This window comes from Paroedura picta, chromosome 10, assembly GCF_049243985.1.
Source record: "Paroedura picta isolate Pp20150507F chromosome 10, Ppicta_v3.0, whole genome shotgun sequence".
Lineage (NCBI taxonomy): Eukaryota > Metazoa > Chordata > Lepidosauria > Squamata > Gekkonidae > Paroedura > Paroedura picta.
The window spans coordinates 63,485,910-63,511,531 of record NC_135378.1 but is presented as its reverse complement, the minus strand read 5'-3'; the positions used below and the strand labels follow the sequence as shown (position 1 = coordinate 63,511,531).

Genomic DNA, 25,622 nt, shown 5'->3' with positions numbered 1-25,622 from the left:
CCAAGAAAAGTGTGTATCCAACCTTTGCTTGAAGACTGCCAGTGAGGGGGAGCTCACCACCTCCTTAGGCAGCCTATTCCACTGCTGAACTACTCTGACTGTGAAAAACTTTTTCCTGATATCTAGCCTATATCGTTGTACTTGTAGTTTAAACCCATTACTGCGTGTCCTCTCCTCTGTAGCCAACGGAAACAGCATCCTGCCCTCCTCCAAGTGACAACCTTTCAAATACTTAAAGAGGGCTATCATGTCCCCTCTCAACCTCCTTTTCTCCAGGCTGAACATTCCCAAGTCCCTCAACCTATCTTCATAGGGCTTGGTCCCTTGGCCCCAGATCATCTTCGTCGCTCTCCTCTGTACCCTTTCAATTTTATCTACGTCCTTCTTGAAGTGAGGCCTCCAGAACTGCACACAGTACTCCAGGTGTGGTCTGACCAGTGCCGTATACAATGGGAACCAGTGCCGTATACAGTGCCGTATACAAATAGATACATTTTTATGTTTGTTTTTCAGAAGTTTTATTGGGTTTTTAAATCTCAATGTTGTAACTTGCCTCGAGCCTTCGGGGGGAGGCAAGTAATAAATTTAAATAATAAACAAACAAACAAACATTGGAGAATGATCCAAACAAAGTTAAAACCTTTATCTCCCGCTGAAATCAATGGGCCTATATTTAAGAATTCGCTTAGCTTCCCTGGTAAAACCAGTGGAAATTTTTAGCTGAATCATATCCCCTTATATATGTTTCATGTAGGATATATTTCATTTTCTAGCTGGGATTAATCTTGAGGCATGTAATTGAAAATCTTTCCCCATAGCAAGACTGAGGGATATCTGTTACATTAGTTAGGTCAATGGCTAAGGACTGAAGACCATCATCTGGCACACAAAAGTGCCCTTCATATTTCTGTAAACTACTGAGATATCAATCCATATTAATCCTCTTTCAAGGGAAGCCGATCAAAGGGCTTGGAACGTTTTACCAGAAAACATGATTTAAAGACCAATTCCCTGGGAACTGTTCAGTGACCTATGTTGGTGGCTTCAGGCCAGTTCTGAGGAGATAGTCACATCACTATGAAAACAAGCATTAATTTAAACCATCAGCAGGCACACAGCCAAAAGCTGGATGGATATGGACAATGAAACTTTTTAAAAAGATGGTTGCACTGGTTGAGAACCTATTGATGTGGTTGTGTCCATTACCCTCAAATGAATTTACCCAGAAAAACAGGATTGGGCAGTTACAATATGGTGGAATAACAAAGACAAGAACAGGAGACCATACCAGCTCATAAACATAAGGGTCATGAGGCTGCAGTATCAGTTCTGCGACTTCATATTTGGAGTCTTGCTTAGGCCAACAGCAAAACTCTGTCAAATAGACTATGTTACTCTGGGCAGCTCTAACAGATGTGATACCAGCATCACAATGATCTCAGGATGTCTTGTCCATACTTCTTGGATCCTTAGGGAGACTGGGCTCTACCCTTCAGGCTGACACATCTATCCACCAATGCCGTGTCTGTCAAGAGTGCCTCGTCTTCAACCAAAGCAGAAGACCCTCACAAAAGGGAAAGGGCAGCCAGGACAAAGTCAGTGTCTCCATCATGGAGTTCACAACCAAAGGCCTTTCCTCTCCCTTGTTCTATCCATTTTAGCAGCAAAGATGTTACCCATACAAAATAATACCTCAAGTAACAGTCCGGGAATGGCACGCCTGCTCCAAATAGCATGATTATAGAACAGCATGAAATGGCTCCCTGTCCATTTGAAATGCAAACAGTAAAGTAATAGACTACATATTTATAAATTATTCCTAATTTTGCTCCTTAAATCCGGTTTCTTGTATAAATACCTGCAGCTGTTTTCAATAATTTAGCATATTTTTCCTGCCAATTTAATCTCTGTATTCAACCAGAAAGAGCTTGATGGAAGTGCTGATGTTACCAGATGGCTTATCAATTGTAGAATTTTGTTTACAGGTTGGTATCTACATAGAATAATAGTCACACAAAGGCTCTGAGGAAATTTCACCATTCTTAATTTCAGAAGTGGCTAATGTTGAAGAGATTTCAGGGACACAGGAGTTCTAAGACATATGTAACAACATGAGTTTGTTATAGCAAGTGGTACTAAACCATGGACTGAAAAACGGGGCAGAGGAAATTGTCAGGGGTAAAATGAACCAAAAAAGCAGGTAATAACATTCTGCAGGGTGGAGGAAAAGGAGGTGAATTTGTCTCCCTCCCCTTAACACTCAACTAAATTTGTCCACAGTTCATCTCACAAAAACGTTTCTTAATATTGCATATAATCATTTATGCTAATTTCATATCCGGGTGCAAACTTCAGAAACAAAACCACAATTTATGGTCATAAATTGTGGTTGGAGCCAATATGTTACAGGACTTTAAAAGCTAACTATATACACTAATGGAGGAATAAATTGATCAATAGCTGTAAATTATGATGGTTAAATGAAACCAATATGTTCAAACCCCATGTACCACAAACAAAATAGACCGGCAAGAAAAAGAAGCATATTTAAACCTGGTTTGGCAGTGATCTAGCCATTTTATGTAGTGCCTCCCCACAAGGTGGCAGCATTAGTCTTTTTAATAGATTTTTTCCCAGCCCTGAGTTCAATGCTGTTTTCAGTTCAAGATAATATAGGTGGATTTTAGTTTCATCAGCTCTGTTCCCCACAGCACAGTCTACCAAGGGGATTTCTAAAATGAGAGACATTATAGCAGCCCTACTCTCACTCTCTCATCTTCAGGGAGACGAAATACAGGAATGGCTCAGTTTTTTGGAGTTTACCACAGGTGCTCCCTGGCATCCTCCATCTGGGTAGAGTAGGCACCCACCCCGAGAAATCTTTCCCCAAATACTTGATCATAACTTTACAAGATGAAAACAAAGTATGAGTCCAGGGGCACCTTGAAGACCCACACAATTTAATTCTGGGTATAATCTTTTGTGTGCATGCATGCTTGGTCAGATACCACAGGATTCAGTTAGGAGAGGTCCTCTTCAGAGGTGAGGGCTAGAGTCACAGTGCCAGAGGCCAGGACCTGCCAGGATGGCACAGGTGCCTGTACACGGCAACCCATTTGAGGTACCCAGAGCAAAGGATCAGAACATCAGAATGCCCCATAGAAGCACGCCTGGCCTCAACCAGGGCCAGGGCCTTTTCGGTCCTGGCCCAAAACTGGTGGAATGAGCTCCTGGGTAAACTGTGGGTCCTGTGGGACCTTTTAGTGTTCCATAGGGCATGCAAAACAGAGCTCTTCTGCCAGGTCTACAGTTCAGGCTGGAGCAGTGGGGGGAAGATCGATGGGCCCCCCTGGTGTACTTTTGGGTATCTTGTTTCTCCTGCCTCCTCCCTCTGGAGGTAGTAGTAGGAACTGGGGATTGGGGGGGGGGGATTCCACCATGTTGATGGGTTGTCTGTTTCTGTATCAGTATTTCTTGTTCATTTTAATGGGATTTTAATGGGCGTTTTAACTGGACGCATTTTAACTGGACGCCACAAGCCTGCTTGGGAGTGGTGAGTAACAAAGTAAATAACAACAACAACAGCAACATGCTACTCTGATGTGCAGTTCCTGTGTGGTGTGGGAAAGTTCTTCAGAGGTCAAAACAGTTTGTGCCAATGATGCATTCCCTTCAGAAGCATCCCATATGCCACCATTGTATTGCTTATCCTCTGTGCCAATGTCACTTTTCACTTTTAGATCTCAGTAGGCCTTGGCTGTTCTTGAAAATCTATCTTCTCCCCATACAAATACAATATAAAGGGGGGTGGAACCCCATGAATATAAAGGTAAAGGTAAAGGTATCCCCTGTGCAAGCACCGGGTCATGTCTGACCCTTGGGGTGACACCCTCTAGCGTTTTCTATGGCAGACTCAATACGGGGTGGTTTGCCAGTGCCTTCCCCAGTCATTACCATTTGCCCCCCAGCAAGCTGGGTACTCATTTACCGACCTCGGAAGGATGGAAGGCTGAGTCAACCTTGAGCCGGCTGCTGGGATCGAACTCCCAGCCTCATGGACATTGCTTCAGAAATCATTTCTGCTGCTTACCACTCTGCGCCTCAAGAGGCTTCCCATGAATACAGCTTCTCAAATGTTCAGGCATATTTCAGACTGCAATTGCGGGGGGGGGGGGAGACCTGAGATTGTTTAAACATTCCATTTTGCTCCGTTCCTCCCGGTGGAATATACTGGCTTCCACTGAAGGTCAGAGAATATCTATTGAGGGATGTTGTCCTTCAGATAATCAGAACCAGGCTTCATTGGGCTGTTTATGTATACCATTTAACATTTCCCTGGTTTTAATTTAAAATAATTTGGTCCTCTATTCACAACCGGGGTTCTCAAAACAGCTCCAGAGTTCCTGAGGCAACACATGTTCTGAAATTGTCGGAAAAAAATCACTTAGTAAGACTAGTTGTGTAATAACAGATGGACATATACTTATTAGACACTTTACATGCAACAGTGGATTTGTGGGTGTGGAAAGGACAACAGAGCAGATGTCTTTTATTCTCTCCACCCCCACAAATTTAAACCTGTGGCTTTCCATTCTTGTTACTGAAAGGGCATACCAAAGAATCCTGCTTATCAAAAGAATTCTTTGTTTCCTTTCTTAGCCGTGCCCTTCCTGTTTTGCATTGCATGTTGTCCAAATGAACAGGGCTAGTTTGGAATCCCTGGGTTGGCCTGTAAGTAGAGAGGAATCTCCCACTTTCTGCCCTCAGCTCCATCCTGACCTTCCTTGTCTTGTTACATGGAATACTGCTGAGTTTCTCTTGTCTAAAGCTGTTGGAATGTGAACTTCCCATGCCTTGCCCCTGAGGTCTCAGTCCAGTGGACTTTTAACAGCATACCACTTTTACCTTCTCAGGTTGCACAAAATCACGGGCTTTAGCCTACAAATCACATGACTTAAAATGAATCAGATTAATATTTGACAACAAGAAAGAGGCTTCTTTGCTCCGGCAATTGCTTATTTAGCCAGATGAGCTTAATGCCTGGTTGATTCTTTTCATGAGCTAAAATGTTAGGTTGTAATGACCTCCACCAAAGAAAATGGACTTACAGGAGAATGAATGATGCAATGAGTTTACTGTAAGCTTTGCTTGGTTCAGTGTTATCATCTTACATGCATAAAATGTCCTTTACCTTAAGGTATGGGCAGCCAATAAACCTGAATCCTGAGAGTACCAGCGGTCAGCACCTCTGTTCCTCTCATGCCATGAAAACCCTACACAGGATCACCATAAGTCAGCTGTGACTTGACAACACTTTCTACCACCAGCCTCTGCTGAACAATGATGAACTGCAATCCATTATGCCAATAGATTTTAACCTAGGCAGCTCAGTCCTAAATCTGTATTGTTTATCACACCAGCAGTCACTGGAGGTGAGGAGCCTAATCTTTCCCCTTGCTAGAACACAGCTATGTGGATGCTGGGAAAACCCTCTCGGAACCCTCCCAGCATACCCCATCTTGCAAATAGCCAAGATTAATCAGGAGCAGGACATGGAGATTAATCCTCACCTAATCCAAATCAAACTGGGGCATCACTACCAAACGATCTATGCATCTATTGAAAGGGGAGGTGTCAAATGTCAGAAGAATGAGATCGCGTGCTCTCTCCTTCGAGAAGGTTCTGGTGCCTTTGAAATCTGCACTGACAAAGAGTGAAGTTACAAACACAGCAGTACTTTTTGCTAAATGACCATAATGGCACTTAGCCAACATTTTAAATAATGGGTTTTTTTATTCAACCATTATTCTAGTGCTAATGCTTTGTGTCATATAGTAGAAATAGCTGTTGGGTACACTGTGGCTTAGAAGGGTATAGCTTAGAAGGCTGCACAGTTAAGATTGGAAACAGACTAAATTAATAGTTCCTATGGTTCCCCCCTCCTGCTGCTGACTGCTCCTCATGACACTCCTGGAGGTTCTCTATCCCACATGCATAGCATCTTTTATAGTTTATTTAATCATTTTAAGATCTGTTTGGTTATGTAACCCCATTTTATTATTTTGTTGAAATTTTAAACCCTATTTTTATATGTCTTATACATTTTATGTCAATAAAAGGTTACTGACTGACTGCATAGCATTTCATGAAGATTGATGGGTGTCTGAGGGAGGCAGGTCCATTCTGGCAAAGGTAGACCACCTTCCCCTGACATTCCACCAGCTCTCATTGACTGCACTCTGGGACAGGTGAGACTGGACCTGCCTGTCATAGTGGAAAACTTAGAAAGTAATACTGTAAGCATATCAATTTTGTTATATGTCAAAATATTATGATTTATTTCTGTGTGGGATTTTAAGATGTTATCTCAAAGCATTTGAGAGCCACTCTGGTATAGTGATTACTGTGTAGGACTAGGAATTGGGAGTCCCAGTTCCAAATCTCTGCTCTGTCCTGGTAGACCTTGGGCCTCTTGTGGGCATTGTGAGGACTAAATGGTGGCATTGAAAGCCCTCGGGAGTGAATGTGCAGTATGATCATAACATGCCCCTCTCTACCAATGCAGATGAGTCATGAAAAGGAATTCCTACATTGTGTAAATGTACAATTGGTTTTATACCCAAGTTGAAATAAAGGCTCCTTATCCAAGACATGTGAATCCAAACTCTCTGCAGATTGAATGGTTTCCCATGTCATGCCTTTGCAGCTAGATCCTTGTGAAGACTGAATCCTTGGGGCTGGTAGTCCTGAGAGAATGCCACCGGCCTCAGAATCTCTCCTGCTCTATCCTCAGCATCCCTGAAGCAGCTCCTGATTTAACCTCTGTGGAAGGAATGGAGTGGGTGTCCTTAATTTAGCCCTGATATCTCATCTAGCTCTGGTGAGTGAAGGCCAGGCTGGCCTTCTGAAAGTCTGCCACACTAACATTGTGTTTGGCAGCAACTGCTGCTGGAGTTGTTTCCTGCTGTTAAGAGCTGGGACTTGTACCCTTGCAATCCCCGCCCTCCGATCCCAAACACATGATACGAGTGAAATGAGGCCTTATGACAGCTTGGTTGGACTTGTGCAATTGAGGTAACTCATCTTTAAAGCATACTATTGTTCCCTTTGGCTCAGGAGAGATGAAAAGTGGGAGGAGGGCCCTATAGCTCCCTCCAGGTGTTCCCACGGGCAAAAATAATGCAGGGGAGAGGCCTGAAGCCCCACCTGCCTCCTCACAGTGCTCACAACCTAAGCAGAACAAAGAAACACTTTGAAGCTGGGTTTACCCAATATTGACTACCAGTTAGGTCAGGCACCCTTCATCCAATTTGTCTCACACTGGTATATTTCAGCACTTGGAACCTCATAAATCCCTCAATAAAAATTACACCTCCCAGCTCTGCTATTCCAGCCTCGGGATCAGTACAGTGTCCCCAGATAGTGTAATCCTGGGGGTTGATCTCAACACATAACTAGGGTGGGACCCACGGTTGATAACTCTGGTCCCTCCCTCCCAGCAGAAGAGCTCCATCTTGCAGGCCCTGCAGAACCTAGATAGCTCCGTCAGGGCCCTCAGCTCTTCTGGGAGCTCATTCCACTAGGTTGGGGCCAGGGCCAAAAAGGGAATTTGTAGGGGAAATGGCAAATGCCTTTTCACACAATCCCTTTCATTAAGCAATCCAGTAGGGATGTCATTCTTCAGGTGGGACCTGGGGATCCCCCAAAATTACAGCTCATCTCCAGACTACAGAAATCAGTCCCCCCTGGAGAAAATGGATGCTTTGGAGGGTGCACTGTATGGCATTGTATCCCACTGGGGTCCCTGTTCTCCCCAGGCTCCATCCCCAAATTATTCTAAGGTAGTAAGAGCAAGCTTGGACTGGTAACCCAAGGTATGAATGGCTGCATGTTTCTGTGAGAAGCACACCGTTGATTCTGATAGTCCCTTATGCTTATTAAAATGATACTATAAATGTTGTTCTAAAGAAGGCATGGCTTGGTATGACTCAGACAGGACTGATTATATTTAGGGGAGAGAACTATATACCTGTAAAACAGAACGTTAAAAGACTGGCCGAATGAGATCCTATTTGTATTGATTTCCTATTGACACCAATGACTTTCTCTTTCATACATACAAATATTATTTTAAAAAGATTTTTGCATACAGGCACATTTGTTGGCATATAAAGAAGCAGATTGTTTTCCTTCCTGAAATGACTGGGGCTTTGATGTATTATCCAAAAGCACGCGTCTCTCCAGCACAGCCTTATATAGCTACTTGAATGGAGAGTCTCTCTAAAAATAGCATTCTCTTTGACTTGGAGGTGCCAGGCAATATGGAAACTGTTATATATTTCAGGATGACATTTTAGAAAATGCATCCAGTATTCCTTTAAATTGTCTAGCAACTGTAGAAAATGATGAGAATAATAACATATCGAACAGTCTTGTTGTGACACGGGTCAAGTTATAGCAAACACCAAACAGGGAAACAAAAATGCAACCTAACAAGACAAGTTAAGGACCTTCAAGACTGAGCTGCCAAAAAAAGTTTTTTCCAGTTTAAAATCCAAATGTTTATTATGTAGTATAATTATGTGCACATAATAAAATTAAAAGCATTGATAAAATCTCAGCTGCATTTACAGAGTCTCAGTTGCAAGTACAGAATCAATTTAAACATATGGGACGTATAAGGACCAAAAATCAGATGTACTTCAACCCCTAAGGGGTCTTCCTCAGTAGTCAAATAATTTTAAATGTCCTTGCACAGCACAGAAATATATGATATATATTCCCACTGTGAAGCTGGTAAAAAAAATCTAGAAAATGAAGCTCCAGCTGATATGTATTGCATATAAGAACATCTAATATTGTGAAATACTGTTCAAAAGCCAGCACTCACAGTGTTGCCTGATTCTCTTTTAAAGTGCATTCTGATGTGTTAAGCAAAAAAATAGCGTTGTCTGCATTCAGGTGATGGTTCATCAGAAGCTGAATTCTGCAAAGGGAACAGGTGTGCATGCAGTTATCCCGTCCCAGCATGCCAAGCGGTTGCATTTGAAGGCTTATCAGGAAAGAAGAAAAGGGTCATAATGTTCCCGAAATGTCCCTATATTATTACTATCCTCCTGAGCTGTCTGCCAGTTTTGATTAATATTGGGAAATAGTAATTGCAGATTGTATCCTTACAATGCAATCCTATGCAGTTATTCTACTCTAGAGTATGGTCTTAGACTGGAGTAACTCACCACCCTATGAAGCTGCTTTATACTGAATCAAACCAGAAGTATGGATATTTTCTACTCAGGCAGGTAGCAGCTCTCCAGAGTTTCAGGTAAAGATCTTTTTCACTACCTGCTACCTGTTCCTTTTAAGTGAAAATGCTGAGTCCTCCTGCATACCAAGGAAATGCTCTACTACTGATCCATAGCCCCTGTCTAGTCTATGGCCCATTATGCACGGGGGGAAGAGTGCACATTCGGGGTGGAATGACGGCGACTAAAATCACCAATAACACACGGAGCCGGCTGCAACCGGCCGCAGATTCGGTGCGTGCTGCCGAAAAAGCCGCGTTAGCGAAACACGGAAGAAAGCACAGCTTCCGGGTGACCGGGGCGCAACCAGAAGCGGCGCCAGGGTCGCCGCGTGCATAATCGGTTACTCTGGGTTTTGCCGCCGTTGCGTCCCGTCCCGTGCATAAGCGGTTTGCTTCGCTTCTTCCCCCTCCGCATTTTCCATGTGACCCGAAATCGCCGTTTCGGCAGCCCTGCATAATGGGCCTATAAGATGGCACTATGAATGCCCTCATTTAGATTTTGTCAGATCAAAAGCCCACTATGACTGGGCACTAAGAACATAGCATATTGTGAACCAGAGACTAATTTTATGTTCCATAAAGTTATAACATTTTCAAAAATACATGTACCCAAACTGGAAACTAATTGAAAAATCTGGCCGTCTTATTTCTAAATATCTACAAACAGGAAAAAATAATAATTTGACAACATGGCAGAAGTCTGATAGAATTTAATAGTGTTGAATTGTGCAAGATCCATGGAGTGCATAATTCAAGAGGGGCCATTGGAGGAGATACATGTTTAGCACACTGTTATTTATTTATGTATTTAGTTAGTTGGTTAGTTAGTTAGTTAGTATGTTTCTATGCCGCCCTTTCAGCAAACTGGCTCAGGGCAGTGAACATCATATTAAAACTCCATAATTAAAACTTACATTTTTAACAATTAATTAAAGTTTCAATACATTTAACATTTTAAATTAAATTGAAGTGACTATTAAAATTAGTGTCAGCACCAGCAGTCCTGGGTTGTGTTGGCATCAGATCTCCCGTAGCTGGACTATGATCAGGGGCCATCTTTAGCAGGGGGGGGAAGTAGATGTTGGCATTTCACTGGCCCCAATCATAAGCCTTGTGGAAGAGCTCTGTCTTGCAGGCCGTGTGGAACCGTGTTAACTCCATCAAGGTCCGGATCTGCTCTGGATTCCACCAGGTAGGGGCCAGAACAGAAAATGGCCTGGCCCTGGTTAGGGCCAGATATATTTTCCTGGGGCCAGGGACCACCAACTAATTGGAACCAGCAGAGCAGAGTGCTCTTCGGGGGGGGGGGTATAGATAGATGTTCTCTCAGATATCCAGGGCCTGAACCGTGAATGGCCTTATGGGTAAGTACCAATACCTTAAATTTGATCTGTAATTCATTTGGGAGCCAGAGCAGTCAAATGTGTGCCCTGTTTGTATTGTGGTTGTATGTTGTACGTTGCTGCTTTTATATTTTATGCATTCTTGTTTGTTCCTTTTAATGAATTTCTTGTTACTCCTAGTTAGTATTTCTGCTGCCAGATTTATTGTCACCATTTTGTTGTAATCTATTTCGTAAACTACCCCAAAAATATTTTATTGAGAGCATGGAATATAATCCCTCCCCCAATAAATAGAGTAAAACCCCCAGGTTATTAGGATTTATGTAAAACTGCCTTGAACAGGACTCTGAAGAAGAAGCATAGAAATATCAAAACTAAGTAAATAAATAATGAAACAATTGAGGTTTCTCAGACACCTAAGAAAAGGCAACTGTTCAGTAGTTCTCAGCCATGGTGACTGAGAGGAACCTGCACATTCAAAGGCACTAAGCCTCTTAAACACAGAGTCAGAAAGCAACACCAAGGGAAGGTCTTGGCCTCCGTGCTCTGTTACTGGCCATCCACAGGAACTGATTGGACATTGTGTGAGGCAGGATGCTGGGATAATGCTGAACATTAGTCTGATCCAACAGGGCTCTTTTTATGTTTTCATCCCATAGGGGGAAAGTATCAAGCAGCAAGGAGAGTACTGAATCAATTAAGAGTGAAAACCAAGTAGATAATAGCACTATGAAAAAGAACAGCTATTCTATGTACAACCACTTTCACTGGCAGAGTCTGCACTTACTTTGTTTATTCCATTGTCAATTCTGTTGAATTCAGATCGATTTGAACTCAGGTCTTCCTCTTCCCTCCCTCCCCATTGAAACAGGAAAGTGTTCTGCACGTGGTTAGGGTAGTTCAAATGGGGGGGGGGAGCCAAGCCTCTTTCTTTCTTTTCTTGAAGTGGGGGAGGAACCAAGCAGGGAGCCTCTTTCTTTTCTTGGAGGCGGGGGGGGGGAGAATCGAAGAAGGCAGAGGAGGGGAAAAAATCCAAGACCAACAGAAGTTGAGAGAAATTAGGGGCTTCTCCTTTAAGACAAGCTTGTCACATGGGCACCTTTGGCCAATCAGGGCATCTCTACCATGGAGGAGAGCCCAGATTCAAAACAGCCTGCTTTCTCAATCTGAATCTTAAACTATTGAGTTTTAAAAGCACTCTAAGATATCGCACAATAAAGGTAGGGTCACTCTGGATGAATCCTTCTTGCTGCAGAAGGAAAATTATAGCACCCAAAATCAAAATGGAAATCGCATTCTGTGTAGACAGCAGGGACTGAATCAACCTGGGATTGCAATAAAAGCTCCGTGCAGTTTATACCCCTTACTCTGTACAGAGCTCTTTCCCTTATTCCAGTCACACAGTCTTCAAGCCAAAGCACAGATGCATTGGAAGTATAAGCAAGATAGTTTCTGGGTTCATAAGCCATAATATTTGAGAATAGGCAAAATAAAAGCAAACATTAAACTCATAAAACATTGAAATTGAGACTTTGACAATATACTTGGGTAGAACATGGAGCTCCAGTACGATGCACAGTGCTCACAGCTGGGAAATTTGCTGTGTCAACAGCCTACTGGATTAACATTTTGAAGACCATTACCTCATCCGTCCTTCATTTGCTCACCTTGGACTTATGCCAGAGAAGTGAAGACAGTCATAAGCAAAATGATAATGATAGCTCATCTAGGTTTTGCTTCTGAAACTCAAGAGAGCTTTTCCTTCCACTGGTTGTTCAGGGACAGACAGTGAAAATGATCTGCATACTAAAATGGTTTATCTCTTTGAACTTTTCATTTTTAGTGCATGATAAAACTGATCTGAACCTCAGAAAGTGTGGCTCCTTCTTCTCTATGTTTGAATCTCCACCCAGGTCACATTGTGATTAGTCTTTTATTATTAGCTAAATGACTGGAAATGTTCTAGGGTGAGAATAGGTAGGAAAGTAGCTAGAACTCCTTTTCCTTGTCAGTGTTCCCAGAATGAAGTCAAAGGCAAAAGCCTTCCATACACTGTCTGCTTCTTCCCCAACCCCTTTGCTGAAGCACCAGTTTCCTACAGTATTTGGTTTCCACCAACATCCCAGAGCATTCAGCTCAAGATGGCTCCATCTTGTTTGTACAGCCAAAGTTGTGGGAGCGATTGAGCGCAAAAGAAGAAGGGGGAGACAGAGAATGAGGTGGCTGGATGGAGTCACTGTCGGTGTGAGTTTAAATGGACTCAGGGGAATGGTAGAGCACAGGAAGGCTTGGAGGATCATTGTCCATGGGGTACAATCAAGTACAAGATTCTAAGTTACAAGTAAATGGCCTGTATAGTGCTTGCACAGATAGTTTGGCATTTTTGACCTCCCATATTAATTAATTAAGTCATCAATTAATTAATTAAATTGATATACTTCCCCTCATTGTGTTGAGCTCTATAGAGGATTTGGCGCAATACATATCTTTCAAGCAGCTATTCAGTCCTCCTAGACCAGGGGTACTCAAACTGCAGCCCTCCAGATGTCGATGGACTATAATTCCCATGAGCCCCTGCCAGCATTCGCTGTCCTAGACTCTGCCTACTTGCCGCCCTCAGTTCCAACACTGGCAGGAAACTTAAATATTTGTGAGCATATTTGCATACAAAATGTATTGGATAACAGCAACAATACGTCCTACCATCGGACATTTTCTGTTGTTGTCTTAGGAACCTACTTTAATGGTCTCACCAATTAGCAGCTGCCATGGGCCAACAGCTGTTTTTGACATGACCTCTCAAAGGCTAGAAAGTTGTCCCCTTTTGGCCCAGTGGTTACCTAACCCATCCTGAGGCAGGGGGTAGAGGGTCACTACCAATAGCTTCCAGCCAAGGGCAAGATGTGGCATATAACTTCCAGTCAGCCTTCAGTTATCAGCAGGCCAGAAAAATGACCCAGTAGCCATGGACCAGAGAAGGAAGAAAGTAGTGAGAGTCATGGACATCTTTAAGGTGCCTAGATATTAGGCCATATCCTATCTGCAGAGATCTTCCCTCTAAGCGGGGCTATGAGCATCTCCCAAGCATGCATGTCCTAGGACAGAACCTTTATAAGTTGGAAGAAGAGATCTATGATATGTGGCCAGACCTTTGTTTCTGGAATTTAAAAGGAAAAGGGCTGCAGTGAAGAAGAAGACGAGGATGACAACCAAACAACTTTTCTTTCTGATCTATGGGGGCTACATGGAGCAGGACAACCTGACCCGAGAGAGTGGGGCATTAGCCCTACAACAAGCTACGTGTTTCATGGACTGACATGGTATAAGAAGGTGGTTTTAGGAACCACTTTTTAATATAATTGTGGGTAGAACATTTTAACTGTGGGCAGAATGTTAGATTAGTGCTTATTTGTTGGTTATTGGTGCATACAATATGATTCTATTAATTTATCCTTACCTGGGCTTTCAGTTTTATCATTTTTTTAAAACAATTTTTACTAATTTGGGTCTCAGACACAGGTCTGCTGGAACATCTGTGTTTTACAAGCCCTGTGGAACCATTCAAGGTCTTGTAGGACTCTCATCTCATTTGGAAGAGCATTCTTCCAGGATAGGGATGGGTACTAAAGGGACTGACTGTTACCATTTTATGAATGTAAGCAGCATTGTGAACACTAGATGCTGAGAAGCAGAACATAAATATTTTAATAATAACTAAAATATATAAATAAATAACTTACCTCTTGACTTCAGTTGGGAATATTGTCATACAGGCCCATTTGCTAATTAGCTACTTCTATGAAATTAAGAACCTCTTGTGGCGCAGGGTGGTAAGGCAGCAGACCTGCTGTCTGAAAGCTCTGCCTATGAGGCTGGGAGTTCGATCCCAGCAGCCGGCTCAAGGTTGACTTAGCCTTCCATCCTTCCGAGGTCGGTAAAATGAGTACCCAGCTTGCTGGGGGGGGGGGGTAAACGGTAATGACTGGGGAAGGCATTGGCAAACCACCCCGTATTGAGTCTGCCATGAAAACGCTAGAGGGCGTCACCCTAAGGGTCAGACATGACCCAGTGCTTGCACAGGGGATACCTTTACCTTTACCTATGAAATTAAGGAGTAGGAGACCTCTTTGCTGCTGGCTCCATTTCTTTTGAAGTCTATGCTTAAGAAATTCTATCTCCATACCCTCAAATTTTGTTTTCGTTTTAGCGTTCCATTAGGGATACTTTTAATGAAATAGTTATTTATGAGCTTTGTTTTCTCAATGTCTTTAGTGATTCACAGTGTTATTTGATGTTATTTTATTGGTTTTATGGAATAATGCAAGTGCACAGTGAAATTCATTTAGCTAAATTACTTGGAAATAGTTGTGGCATAAGTCTAATTTTAATTCACATAATTTTACTGCATCGTCCCCCCCCCCCCACACACACACAGCTTGGCTTTATCTCATAGTAGTCATGGACTTTATAATTGGTCCCGAGTGTGCGTATCAGAGTGGATTATGATTGCAAATAGGCTTAGAGAAAAACGTCCCTTTAATACAGGTTTAATGAGATGTTATTTATTAAGTGATGTTATTTACCTCCATGCCATGAAAAACTTCAGTGGCCCATTTCCACATATTAAGCATGTAGTAAAGGGACAGGTAATTTTTCTCTACTCCTGTTGGCAACCTTAAAGGGGATAGAAGTTGTGGACAACCCACCATGTTTAGAGAACAGTTTGCTAACAATCTCAATAAGGCTTGTAAATCAATGTTAAAAAGTTATCAAAATAAATCATAGTAAGTTGAGGAAACAGACTTTGGGTGAAACTTGTGTAGTGAGCAGTTCATATTTTGCTGTTTGCATTCCCAACCAGCAGATGGCAAGCTATAGGACTAGTCCAAAGTATATTATGGGTCTCAGCTTTCACCAGAAGCGACTCGCAGTGCACCAGGCAAAGGAATGGGAGACTTTGAATGTTCCCGTACAGCAGCTGTCGTCTAGACATATTCAACACAAGGTGGTTCAAGGCTGCAGCAGCAAACTCTGAAGGCCACAACTGGGTTTTGACTGTTACAGACATCAAGGGCAAATATGTCTTTAATTTAAAGATTAGCTGTCATTGAGCGAACTGTTTCATTTGTAGCATTTAGACCTGCATCCTATGGACTGGCATTAATGTTTCCATGTAGATCCAAGCTAGAAAGTTATTTCCTCTTCAGCAACTCTAGCACCCCTTCCTTTTCACAAATGAAATATATTCCATTTTCCTGTTTGGGCTATAAGAGCAAACTCTCTTCTGAAACCAAATGTTGTCATTAAAGGCTGCCAAAAAAAATTGTGGTGGAAAAGTCCTAGATGTTTCAAGGAACAACACTGGAACAGAATTCATTTGCAGCTGTTAGAAGGGCATCCCAATACTTGACTCAAGTCTTTCCAAAAGGCACAGATGTTTACATATCCCTGCAAGGAAAAGATATGCACGGCATACCACGCCGTATTAGTACATGTTTAGCAATTCTGCAAAGACGGAAAAGGCGCTTGGGAGAGGGGGAATGCTCCTGCATTGTCTCAAAGAAGTCCCGGGACTTTAAATATTTAAGATGATTGGTCTGTAGTTATGCCAAGGATTAGTATACTGAGTCATCTTCAAGACACTGTGTGAGATACAGTAGCTCTGTATGAAAGAGCAGTAGTGATACTGTGGCCTTTAAAGAGCCCCTTCGATACCCATCTGTGTGAATCACTGAAACAAGCCTTTAAAAAGCCCCTTCGATACCCATCTATGTGAGTCACTGAGAAAAGTCTTTTAAAAGCTCCTTCAATACCCATCTATGTGAATCACCGAGAAAGGCTTTTAAAAAGCCCCTTTGATACACATCTGTGTGGATCACTGAGACAAGCCACACTTCCATACCCCATCCTTTGGGGACCTAGAGACCAATTTCTTATTTTCCCACTTTTAATCATAGATCATGTAAGCGTTGCTTTCAAAATTCAGGGTAAAGATGCATGATACAAATGGGCATGGATCCTATGACTCTCTTTTGCTAAGTGTTCCTTCAAGGGAGCATTTATTTATTTATATTTTAATTTCTAGACCTTTCTAGACTTATTGAGAAAAGATTCAAATGTGTAGCCGTGTTGGTCTGAAGTAGCTACTGATTTTATTGAGAAAAGTCTTCATTGAAGGAAGTCATAGGATTCAACAGATTATGTCCATCTGTACCAGTCTGGTTTCCTCCAACTGGTTTCAGGACTGCATTGATTACCTTTGTTGATCAAACAGGCCATGAGAGAAACAGGTAAATGTGAATTGTTCACCAACCTGGACCTCTTGTCTGCTTTCAGTGCTGTCAGTTATATCATTCTGCATTGATTGCATGAGTTAGGAGTAAAGGCTACAATTGTTCTATTCTTACTTTAGTAGAAGAGAATGTAAGGAGGTGGTTGTTCTGGGAGTTCACATGTGATCTTTTGCTGGGATCTTTTCTGCCACCCGTACTTTCATAACATCTACACAACAGCCTTGGGAAATGACATCCAGGATTTGGGAACTGATTTTTATCAGCTTGTTGTTTATAATCAGCACTAACCTTTCTTTTTATTGAAAGCAGATGCTGAGTGGCATCTGCAATTAATAATAAGCTACAGGATGATGAATGAATTGAAACAATCCAGATAATATAACACTATGCACTAGAAATGTACTAGAAAGCAAAGCCTGCAGAATCCAATGTAAATATTCTATTTTTAAAATATCTATATATTAAGGTTGCATTTCTTGGATCCACCTAGATTCTCAGATGAAGGTGCTGGCCAAGAGTACATTCAGAGATTTTCAGCTGATATACCATCTTTTTTTTTTTTGCTATTGTATTGATAATACAGTGTGCAAAATTACAGATGTTTGTAGGAAGCATCTTCTTTCAGACAATCATCCAACTAAAACTTGGTCCATGTTTTGATTAATCCTTATGGTAAGAATATAACATAAGAAGAACCCTACTGAATCAGACAAGTAGTCCATCTATTCCAGCAACCTGTCTCACAGTGGACTATAGAGGGCCAACAGCAGGGCATGGAGGCTTAGGTCTTTCGTTGATGTTGCCTCCTAGTATAGTGATTCAGTATGTGTGAAGGCTTTCTTTAGTCACCGTGTCTAGTAGCCATTGATCCTCCTCCATGAATGTGTCCAATCCCCTTTTAAAACTGTCTATACATGTGACCATCATTATCTCGTGATTCTTGTTAGCACAGGATCATATGAGTTTTTCGTTTTTCCTACCAATATCCTCTTTAAAAATGTACAAAAGTATAAACACTAGCCATTCTTACGATTTTCATGTTCCTTATAGTTGTTAATTTTATGTAACAAAATTGTAATTCATAGTATACAAATCCATTTGTATTGGCATGTCGGAGGCCAGTTTTGGCAAAGAAGACACGATACCATACATGGCTAGAACATGACCACAGCTTTATTTTAATCCCTCCACATGGAAGGTTGGTCCAACATAAAGAATGGCCTAAACTCTTAGAGCCTGCTGACTCTTGCATCAAATCCAATGGCCTCCAGGATTCTGTTACTGTTCCCCGCTAGGAACACGGATCCCACAGCCTCTTGGACTCCCAAAGGCCATTTACGCACTGGGAACTTCACTGCCCCAGCTCCCGTGCAGGAGCACAAATCAGGGGCAGATGAGGCATACTGGGCCAGATGCTCTCCGTGTGGGTGCAAGAAGAGGTGGGGCAACCTGCCACGACTAAAACTCCAGCCTGCTGCCTGGTATGAAACCTCGAGTGCATAAACGGTCTAAGAGGGGAAACAACCCTACTAGGGAACCAAAGGATGCAAACCACCTTGGATGCCCCAGGATCACCTGGTCAATCAAGCAGCAAGTGCCTAACCCCTCTGGGTAGACTTCCTGCTCATTTGAACCATCCCTTAAAGGGGCCCCACGTTTCAGGGAGTCCGATCACATACCGGACTCCCTAAAACAGGCTCATTATTTTGTACTAAAATCCGCTGTGATGAAACAAACATACAACAAAACAATATAACCCAGCAAGCAGGGTGGGAGGGAGGGATTCGCTGTTCAGGCTTCAGGCGAAGAGGCCAGGGCCGAGCATGCGGCACCTTAAAAGAAGAAGAAGAAGAGTTGGTTCTTATATCCTGCTTTTCCCTACCCGAAGGAGGCTCAAAGCGGCTTACAGTCGCCTTCCCTTTCCTCTCCCCACAACAGACACCCTGTGGGGTGGGTGAGGCTGAGAGAGTGCTGATATCACTGCCCGGTCAGAACAGTTTTATCAGTGCCGTGGCGAGCCCAAGGTCACCCAGCTGGTTGCATGTGGGGGAGTGCAGAATCGAACCTGGCATGCCAGATTAGAAGTCCGCACTCCTAACCACTACACCAAATTGGCTCTCTCCTGATTGAGTGATTTATTGTCAGTACATTGAGATAGCATGGAATATCCTGTATTCTTGAGTTAATTTGCTGTCCACCCCTATATTCTTCGTATATTGGCTAATAGAATCAAGTTCTTAGACAAACATATGGTTAACATCATTACGGTTTCTAAATATTTCACCAAATATTTTATCGCTATATAAATTCTATAAGAATGCAGAGGTCTTACGATGACCCTGGAACACATAAAACACTAGCAATTTGTCTTACTAGTGCTGGCAAGGATTAGCTGCCAGTTCCAACAATGTAAGGGTCTATTTATGGCATATAATGCTTTACATGATGTGGGTTATTGAAATCTCATGCCTTTTTTGTCTACTCAAGCAACCCGAGCTTATACAAAGATTGAAAATGTATGCACAGCATGGCTGTGCTTGGCCTAAAACATGAAGGCTACACTTCCTGAGGAGCACACTTCATAGATAATAAGCATGAGGATGACTTTCTCTGGACTGCCATTCTCTGGACTTTAATAGTTTAAAAAACCTTGTTTTGCTTGGAATAGTTACAAATCAGTAGTTATTATAAACCAATGTTTACTATTTGAGTATAACCCAAGCCATTCCTATTGACATACCTTTGGATGCCACTAGTGCTAGGGTCCCATGAATTCAGCATGCTTCTGGTCAAAATCTGTTTGATGATCTGTTCTAAACGGAAAATGTTCTCCATGCCTACCCCACCCCTGTAGTTGACCTCTCATGACAGTGGTAGCTGCAGAGTCCTCTGTGATTCAAGTCAGGTTTCGAATTTATTTTTACTGCAGCTGAGTATGACTCGGATAGCATAAGTGAATCTGGGAAATCTAGGATGTATCATTTGAAAGAATTCACTCCTTCTCACCTCAAGAATGGACAGTGATGTTTATGAAATTTTGCATCAAGAAAACATAGATAACTAGAAAAGTACATGTAATTTAACAGTTGATATCTAGCTAATCTAAGCATCCATGCCTGCTGAGACCAAATATCACAGCAGTAGCAGTCAGAATACTGGAACAGGAACTGCAAGTCCCATGACTGAATCTCCATGGAAGCTCATTGGGTGACCTTCGACTAATCATATGTTCTGAGTGTAATCTACCTCACATGGCTGTTGTGAGGATCAAACAGAGAGGAGAGCAATGTAAGCCGGGTTCCCATTGTAGAGAAATATGGAGGTATCAATGAAGTAAAATAAAACTCAACTGAAATCACAGTTGTTTAGGAAAGGAGGTTCCACAGGGTCAAATGGTTGTGGGAATAATCATAATCTGTTTTCTGTTTTAATGACTCACATCCTTCTGCCCACTATATCATTCCCCTGTTTGATGCCTGTCATATCACCACTAGACGGTAAAGGTGCAAAAATAGAAACTGTTTGTGAGTATTCAGATTTGTATTTTGAGGAGTAAGCCTCTTAGAGAAGAAGTGTATTTTGTTCAGATGTACAATTTTCTCTTAAGGATAAAGCACAGGATCAAGCACAAAATCAAGAGATCATACATTTTTAATAAAACCAGAATAAGCTCCATAAGCTTAAATCAATCTATCAACATTCATGGAAAATAAAAAGAGTCAATCTACGTGGTTATGCGAGGAAAATTGTTTCAGTTATACCACCATTTACCGTTTCTCGATTCATGATGGGCAAATCACAGTTGAGCCTTCCATACTTCTATGTACAGGTATAATATGCAACAAGATTGTGAGTGTGTTAAATTTAATGTGCAGCAAAGACCCAAGTCGTTTATTTTCCTCCTCACATTTAGTAATCAATAGTACAGTTTAGGACCACATGCATTAGCTTGCTGGTGTGTGTCCCAAGCATATCCAGAAGGTATGCAGGGCAGGAAGGTCCTCCCCTGGTGTGGATAGACGCAACAATACTGGTAAGAGAAAGTCTTATTATATAAACAAGCCCACTGATACACAGTCTTTGCAGTTTCATTCTTTGTGTATGGATTTCAATAAGTTATATGAAAAGACTTGGTTCTAATTGATATTTATTTCAGATCCGCAACAAGAGCAAAGCATCCAAGGCTGGACTCTGCGAGGGAGATGAAGTTATATCTATCAATGGCAATCCTTGTGCTGACTTGGCCTATTCTGAAGTTATCACCCTTATGGAAGGCTTGACTGACACTCTCCAGATGCTTGTCAAGAGGTAAAGGAAACTCAGTTTAGGCAGGTGTTTTGATAGGTCCACATTACAGTCCCATGACTATTCTGTGTCAATGATTTCTTGTGTAGCCCTTGTGTTTTTTGCAATTCATTGTATGAAATTTTTTGTCTATGCTCTATGGTATAAGTTAGCTTATTCAGATGAAATGCTTGAATTATGGGGTAAGGTAGGGTGTAGGTAGGGTTGTCCAGCCCCCCCCCCAGCCTCCGAGGGGAGATGGGGGTGGGATTGCCATTTCTAGTTTGGGACACTCCTAGAGATTTGGGGAATGGAGCCTGAAAAAGACAGAGACCTCATTGGGGTACAGTGCCATAAAGTCTACCTTCCAAAGCAACCATTTTCTCCAGGGGAACTGATCTCTGGATTTGAGCGGTAATTCCAGAGGATCCCCAGGTCCCACATGGAAACTGTATCCCTGGGTGTACATGAACTATTAATTAAATCTAAAAACGCCTCCCAGCATTATTATTAGTTCTGTAATGGTCTCCTTTGGGAAGAAAACCAGGCTATAAATGAATTAAAGAAAGACATTTTAAAAATTAAGAAAAAAGTTTATTGAGTTACATGAAGGACATTTTGGATACATTTTAACGTATCTTTTGACATTAGTAATTAGGGAATCTTACAAAATCAAACTACCATGAAATCAGAAACCAGATCTAAAGGAGAATACATGTATCACATAAACGTTTGCTAGGAGTAATCATCCAACCTTATATGAATGGGCAACCCAGAGAGTAAAGAGAACTTAACACCTGAGCAGGATCATGAAGTAGCAGGCAATCATTTGGATGCTTAGATCACAGACAGTTTAGGTCTTTATACATATCCCTTCTCACTGGCCATATCACATGCAATATATTGGACAATCAAGGCAATACTTTACCAGGTACAATCTTTAAAACTCTGGGGAAATGCAGTAGTCCACACCAGAAATGCTACTTTGAGGAAAGCTATGAGATGGCTCAAATCAAACGACAGGCAATTCTACATTTATTACTTGTGCTGAGAGTATCCACAGGCAGAGAGGCCATTTAAGGGGAAATTTCTCTTTCCCTCCTTCTCTTTCTTTCAGTCTCTCCCACAAATATAGACTTCCTAAGCTACCAATGAAGGCTAACATTTATCTGGCTTTCCCCCAGGCTTCCTTCCTACAAGGAAATGTTTATGGCTTCATAGTTTATATTTCTCTAGCACCACAAATGAGCTTTCAAATAACTCAACAAGATGGAAACCAGCTATAGTTGAGGATGTTTGACCTTTTGGAAACTCTGATAGACATTGTAGAACCAGGGCAGAAGTGAATGATACTGAGGCATCTTTGACATGCTGTCTGATTTAGCTGTCTCTTGTGTGCATATATGAAGTTTCCAATCTCTTGTGCTGTGTGATTTAGTAGTTTCAGAATTCCTCTAACCAGCAGCCTGTTTTTTTTAAATGTTTTAATTGTCAGACATTGCCAGATATTTTATAATATATTAATGCTCTTGCTGAGTGCTTTGAGGTCCTTATTACAGCCATGACAGTGGTTCAACTATAGAGCTATTTTCCTTGGGTTTGGGCTGTCCTTCACTAAAGGACTTTTAGTAGAGGGTGAACATCTTATCTTTGAGGAATTGTCTACCTTTCGATTTCTTTCCCAGAGCAGGAGGGGGGACTTGATGTCCTGAAAGTCCTCTCTGAGTTCTAAGATGCTTTCCCTGAGTCTTATCATTCCCCTGAGGAGTTCAGGGCAGCAAGCACCAGACAAGAGGTTATGCCACGGTAGGATCAAAGCAAGCTGTGAGGTAAATAGGATTTCCAATATCAGTTCCTGTGGAGAAAATAGCTTCTTTGGAGGATGGACTTTATACCATTACACCCCACTGAGGTCCCTCCATTTCCCATAAGGACAGCTGATTTGCAGACATAGGTTTCCATGGAGATAACAGTAGCTTTGGAGGGTGGCTTCTATGACATTATACCCTACCACAAACTCTGCTTTCCCCAGGCTCCACCCCCCCAAATCTCCCGCGATTTCCCAATTCAGAGTTGGCAGCTCTAGATCACACACAATTACCAAACTGACATCACTACTGAAAATTTGTTCTCACCTTTCCGCCTTCAGTCAAGCAATGTTATCTGCTATGTTATTCAGTCAAGCAATGTTATCTGCTATGTTACACTGACTATATGAAATATTTCTTTGAGGGTGTATGAATATAGCAAGCATAATACCACTTTTGGGGTTTTGGATGTTTGTGTCTGCAGGTCTTCGAGTGGGGCAAATGAGGCCCTCGGTCCTGAAACAGAAAACAGAGAGAACCATAACATTAAAAATAACGAATATACAGAAAGTACCACTCTGCAAATCAGAACAGCCATGCAAAAGCCCCACATGGCAGTGCAAATCACAGGGGCAACCAAGGAAATGTTCCAAATCGAGCAACAAAAGGCTGCAGCGGACTCTTCCCTGGCAAAGCAAGAAAGAGAAATTGCACATTGTCACAAAATCCCTCCCAAAGTGATCAAAGCCCCCAGAGCACACTTGATCAATGTGCCAGCTTTCTCTGGGGAGACGGGAGAAAGGGCAGTGCCCACAGTGGAGCTGCAGTTGTCCCTCTCGCAAGGCAGGCACAAAGGCAGCAGTATCCCTAGCCTGAATATTCTAGGGGCTGAAAAGTACAAGTCTTCAGAAACAGGATCCAATCTGCAGCAAGATGGGAGTCGCTCAGTGACTTCAGCTCCCGCTGCTGAAAAAGACCCAACTGTCCAGTACTCGAGCCGAACATTCCAGATTGCTCCTTGCAAAGAAGTCAAAGCAGTCCCAGAGGCTGAGACAAAGGAGCCATCTTTCACGAAGGTGGAAGTGATCCTAGACTGTTCCGACAGGGAGAAGGAAGCCTCCAGGTCTCTGGCTGAAAAGGGGTGTGTAGATTCTCAAGTGGAAGGAGGGCAGTCAGAAGCACCTCCTTCTGTGGTCTCCTTTGGAATCTCATCCGAAGGCACAGAGCAGGGAGAAGACGACCAGCACTCTGAAAGGGAACACAGCAGACCTCACAAACACAGGGCAAGGCACGCCAGTAAGTATGCCACAGCTAAACTGGTTGCACTGTTGTGGGGAGGGGGGGAGGTGGATGTTACATTTCCTAATATATATTTCGAAGCACAATTGAATGGTTATTGATGCACAAACAGGATTTCCCTGAGGTTTCCTTGCTTTGAGCTCCTGTAAAAATGTTTAGTACAAGTGGTATTTGTTTTGATAATAGTTCTTTCTTTACTCACTGTTATAGGAGTTAAAGACATGATAATGACTGCAGTGTGATGGTATAATACTGTTTTTTTGAAACTGTGGCTACTTATCTGCCCCTTTTTGTACACACAAAAGAACGAAATGAAAATTCTCATAGAAAGGCAGCCTCTACCAGGTTTCTTAACAAAGTCGTTTCAAGAACGTTTGGACCAGGAGCGACAGCTTTGTTGAGCAGACCGTTGCTTCCTTTCATCGGCAGGCATCTTTAAAAAGACAAATGATGCTACTTCTATTAAAAGCCAGGAAGAATTAAAAAAAGGCATCGTAGTGAGGCTTGATGATGCTAGCAGAAAGTCCGTTTGACAGACAACAGCATGTGTATTTTTGGCCAGTTATATGATCCTTTCAGTTTTGCAAGGCTTCCCCAGACTGTAAAATGAACTGACTATTCCTTCTGCCTTCCGTGCTCAGAGGTCAGTGCAAAATCTCAGCAAACTCCTCCATCTGAAGTAAAGTAGAGGGGGGGGGGAGAAATAATCACAGCGTTAAAAAGACAAAAGTCTAATGCTGGGCTCTGGAAAGCACCTGTTTATCAACTTGCTTCTCTCGCTGGCACTCATTCATTCATTCCTGACTATTTCAAGAATTGTGTCAAGGGATTTGGTTGCAAAATGGCAACAGCGCAGCGATATACGGTCACGTTGAGCTATCGTACGCAGACGGCCGGGAGAAGCATGCAAACCCGTCACTAATTCCTCTATAAGCATATTTTTAGAATAATAACCGTTTGTATCGGCATGTGGATTAAGCTGTTACTTATGCTTGAAGTGTCTATGTGTAATCCACATATTTATGTCATATTAAACGGAGAATAAAAGAGCAGCACGCATACTTTGCATTTTAGTAATGAAGCCAGCAGCAACTGTCGGCTTATGCCTGTCAAATAACATAGTCTGTTTAGAAAGGGGAGGGGGACTTGCATTTATATTTTCATCTAATGTGCTTTAAAAAAAACAAACTTAATTGCCAATTTTTAAATGCATGAGATGCATTTAATTTAACTTCTCTTTAACTTTTCTCAGAGGTCTTTCAAAGAAAGGCATCCATTTCTAAAAAGGTAA

General features: G+C 42.1%; 1 protein-coding gene across 1 annotated transcript in view; it reads left to right on the top strand.

Moving 5' to 3' along the window:
* Positions 1–25,622, top strand: part of SYNPO2 (synaptopodin 2) — a 105,458-nt gene that overhangs the window by 53,391 nt on the left and 26,445 nt on the right. Inside the window, exons 2-3 of the mRNA XM_077300451.1 lie at positions 21,097–21,248; positions 23,517–24,328. Of these exons, the coding sequence (XP_077156566.1) occupies positions 21,097–21,248; positions 23,517–24,328 (964 nt within the window). The remainder of the gene's footprint in view (positions 1–21,096; positions 21,249–23,516; positions 24,329–25,622) is intronic.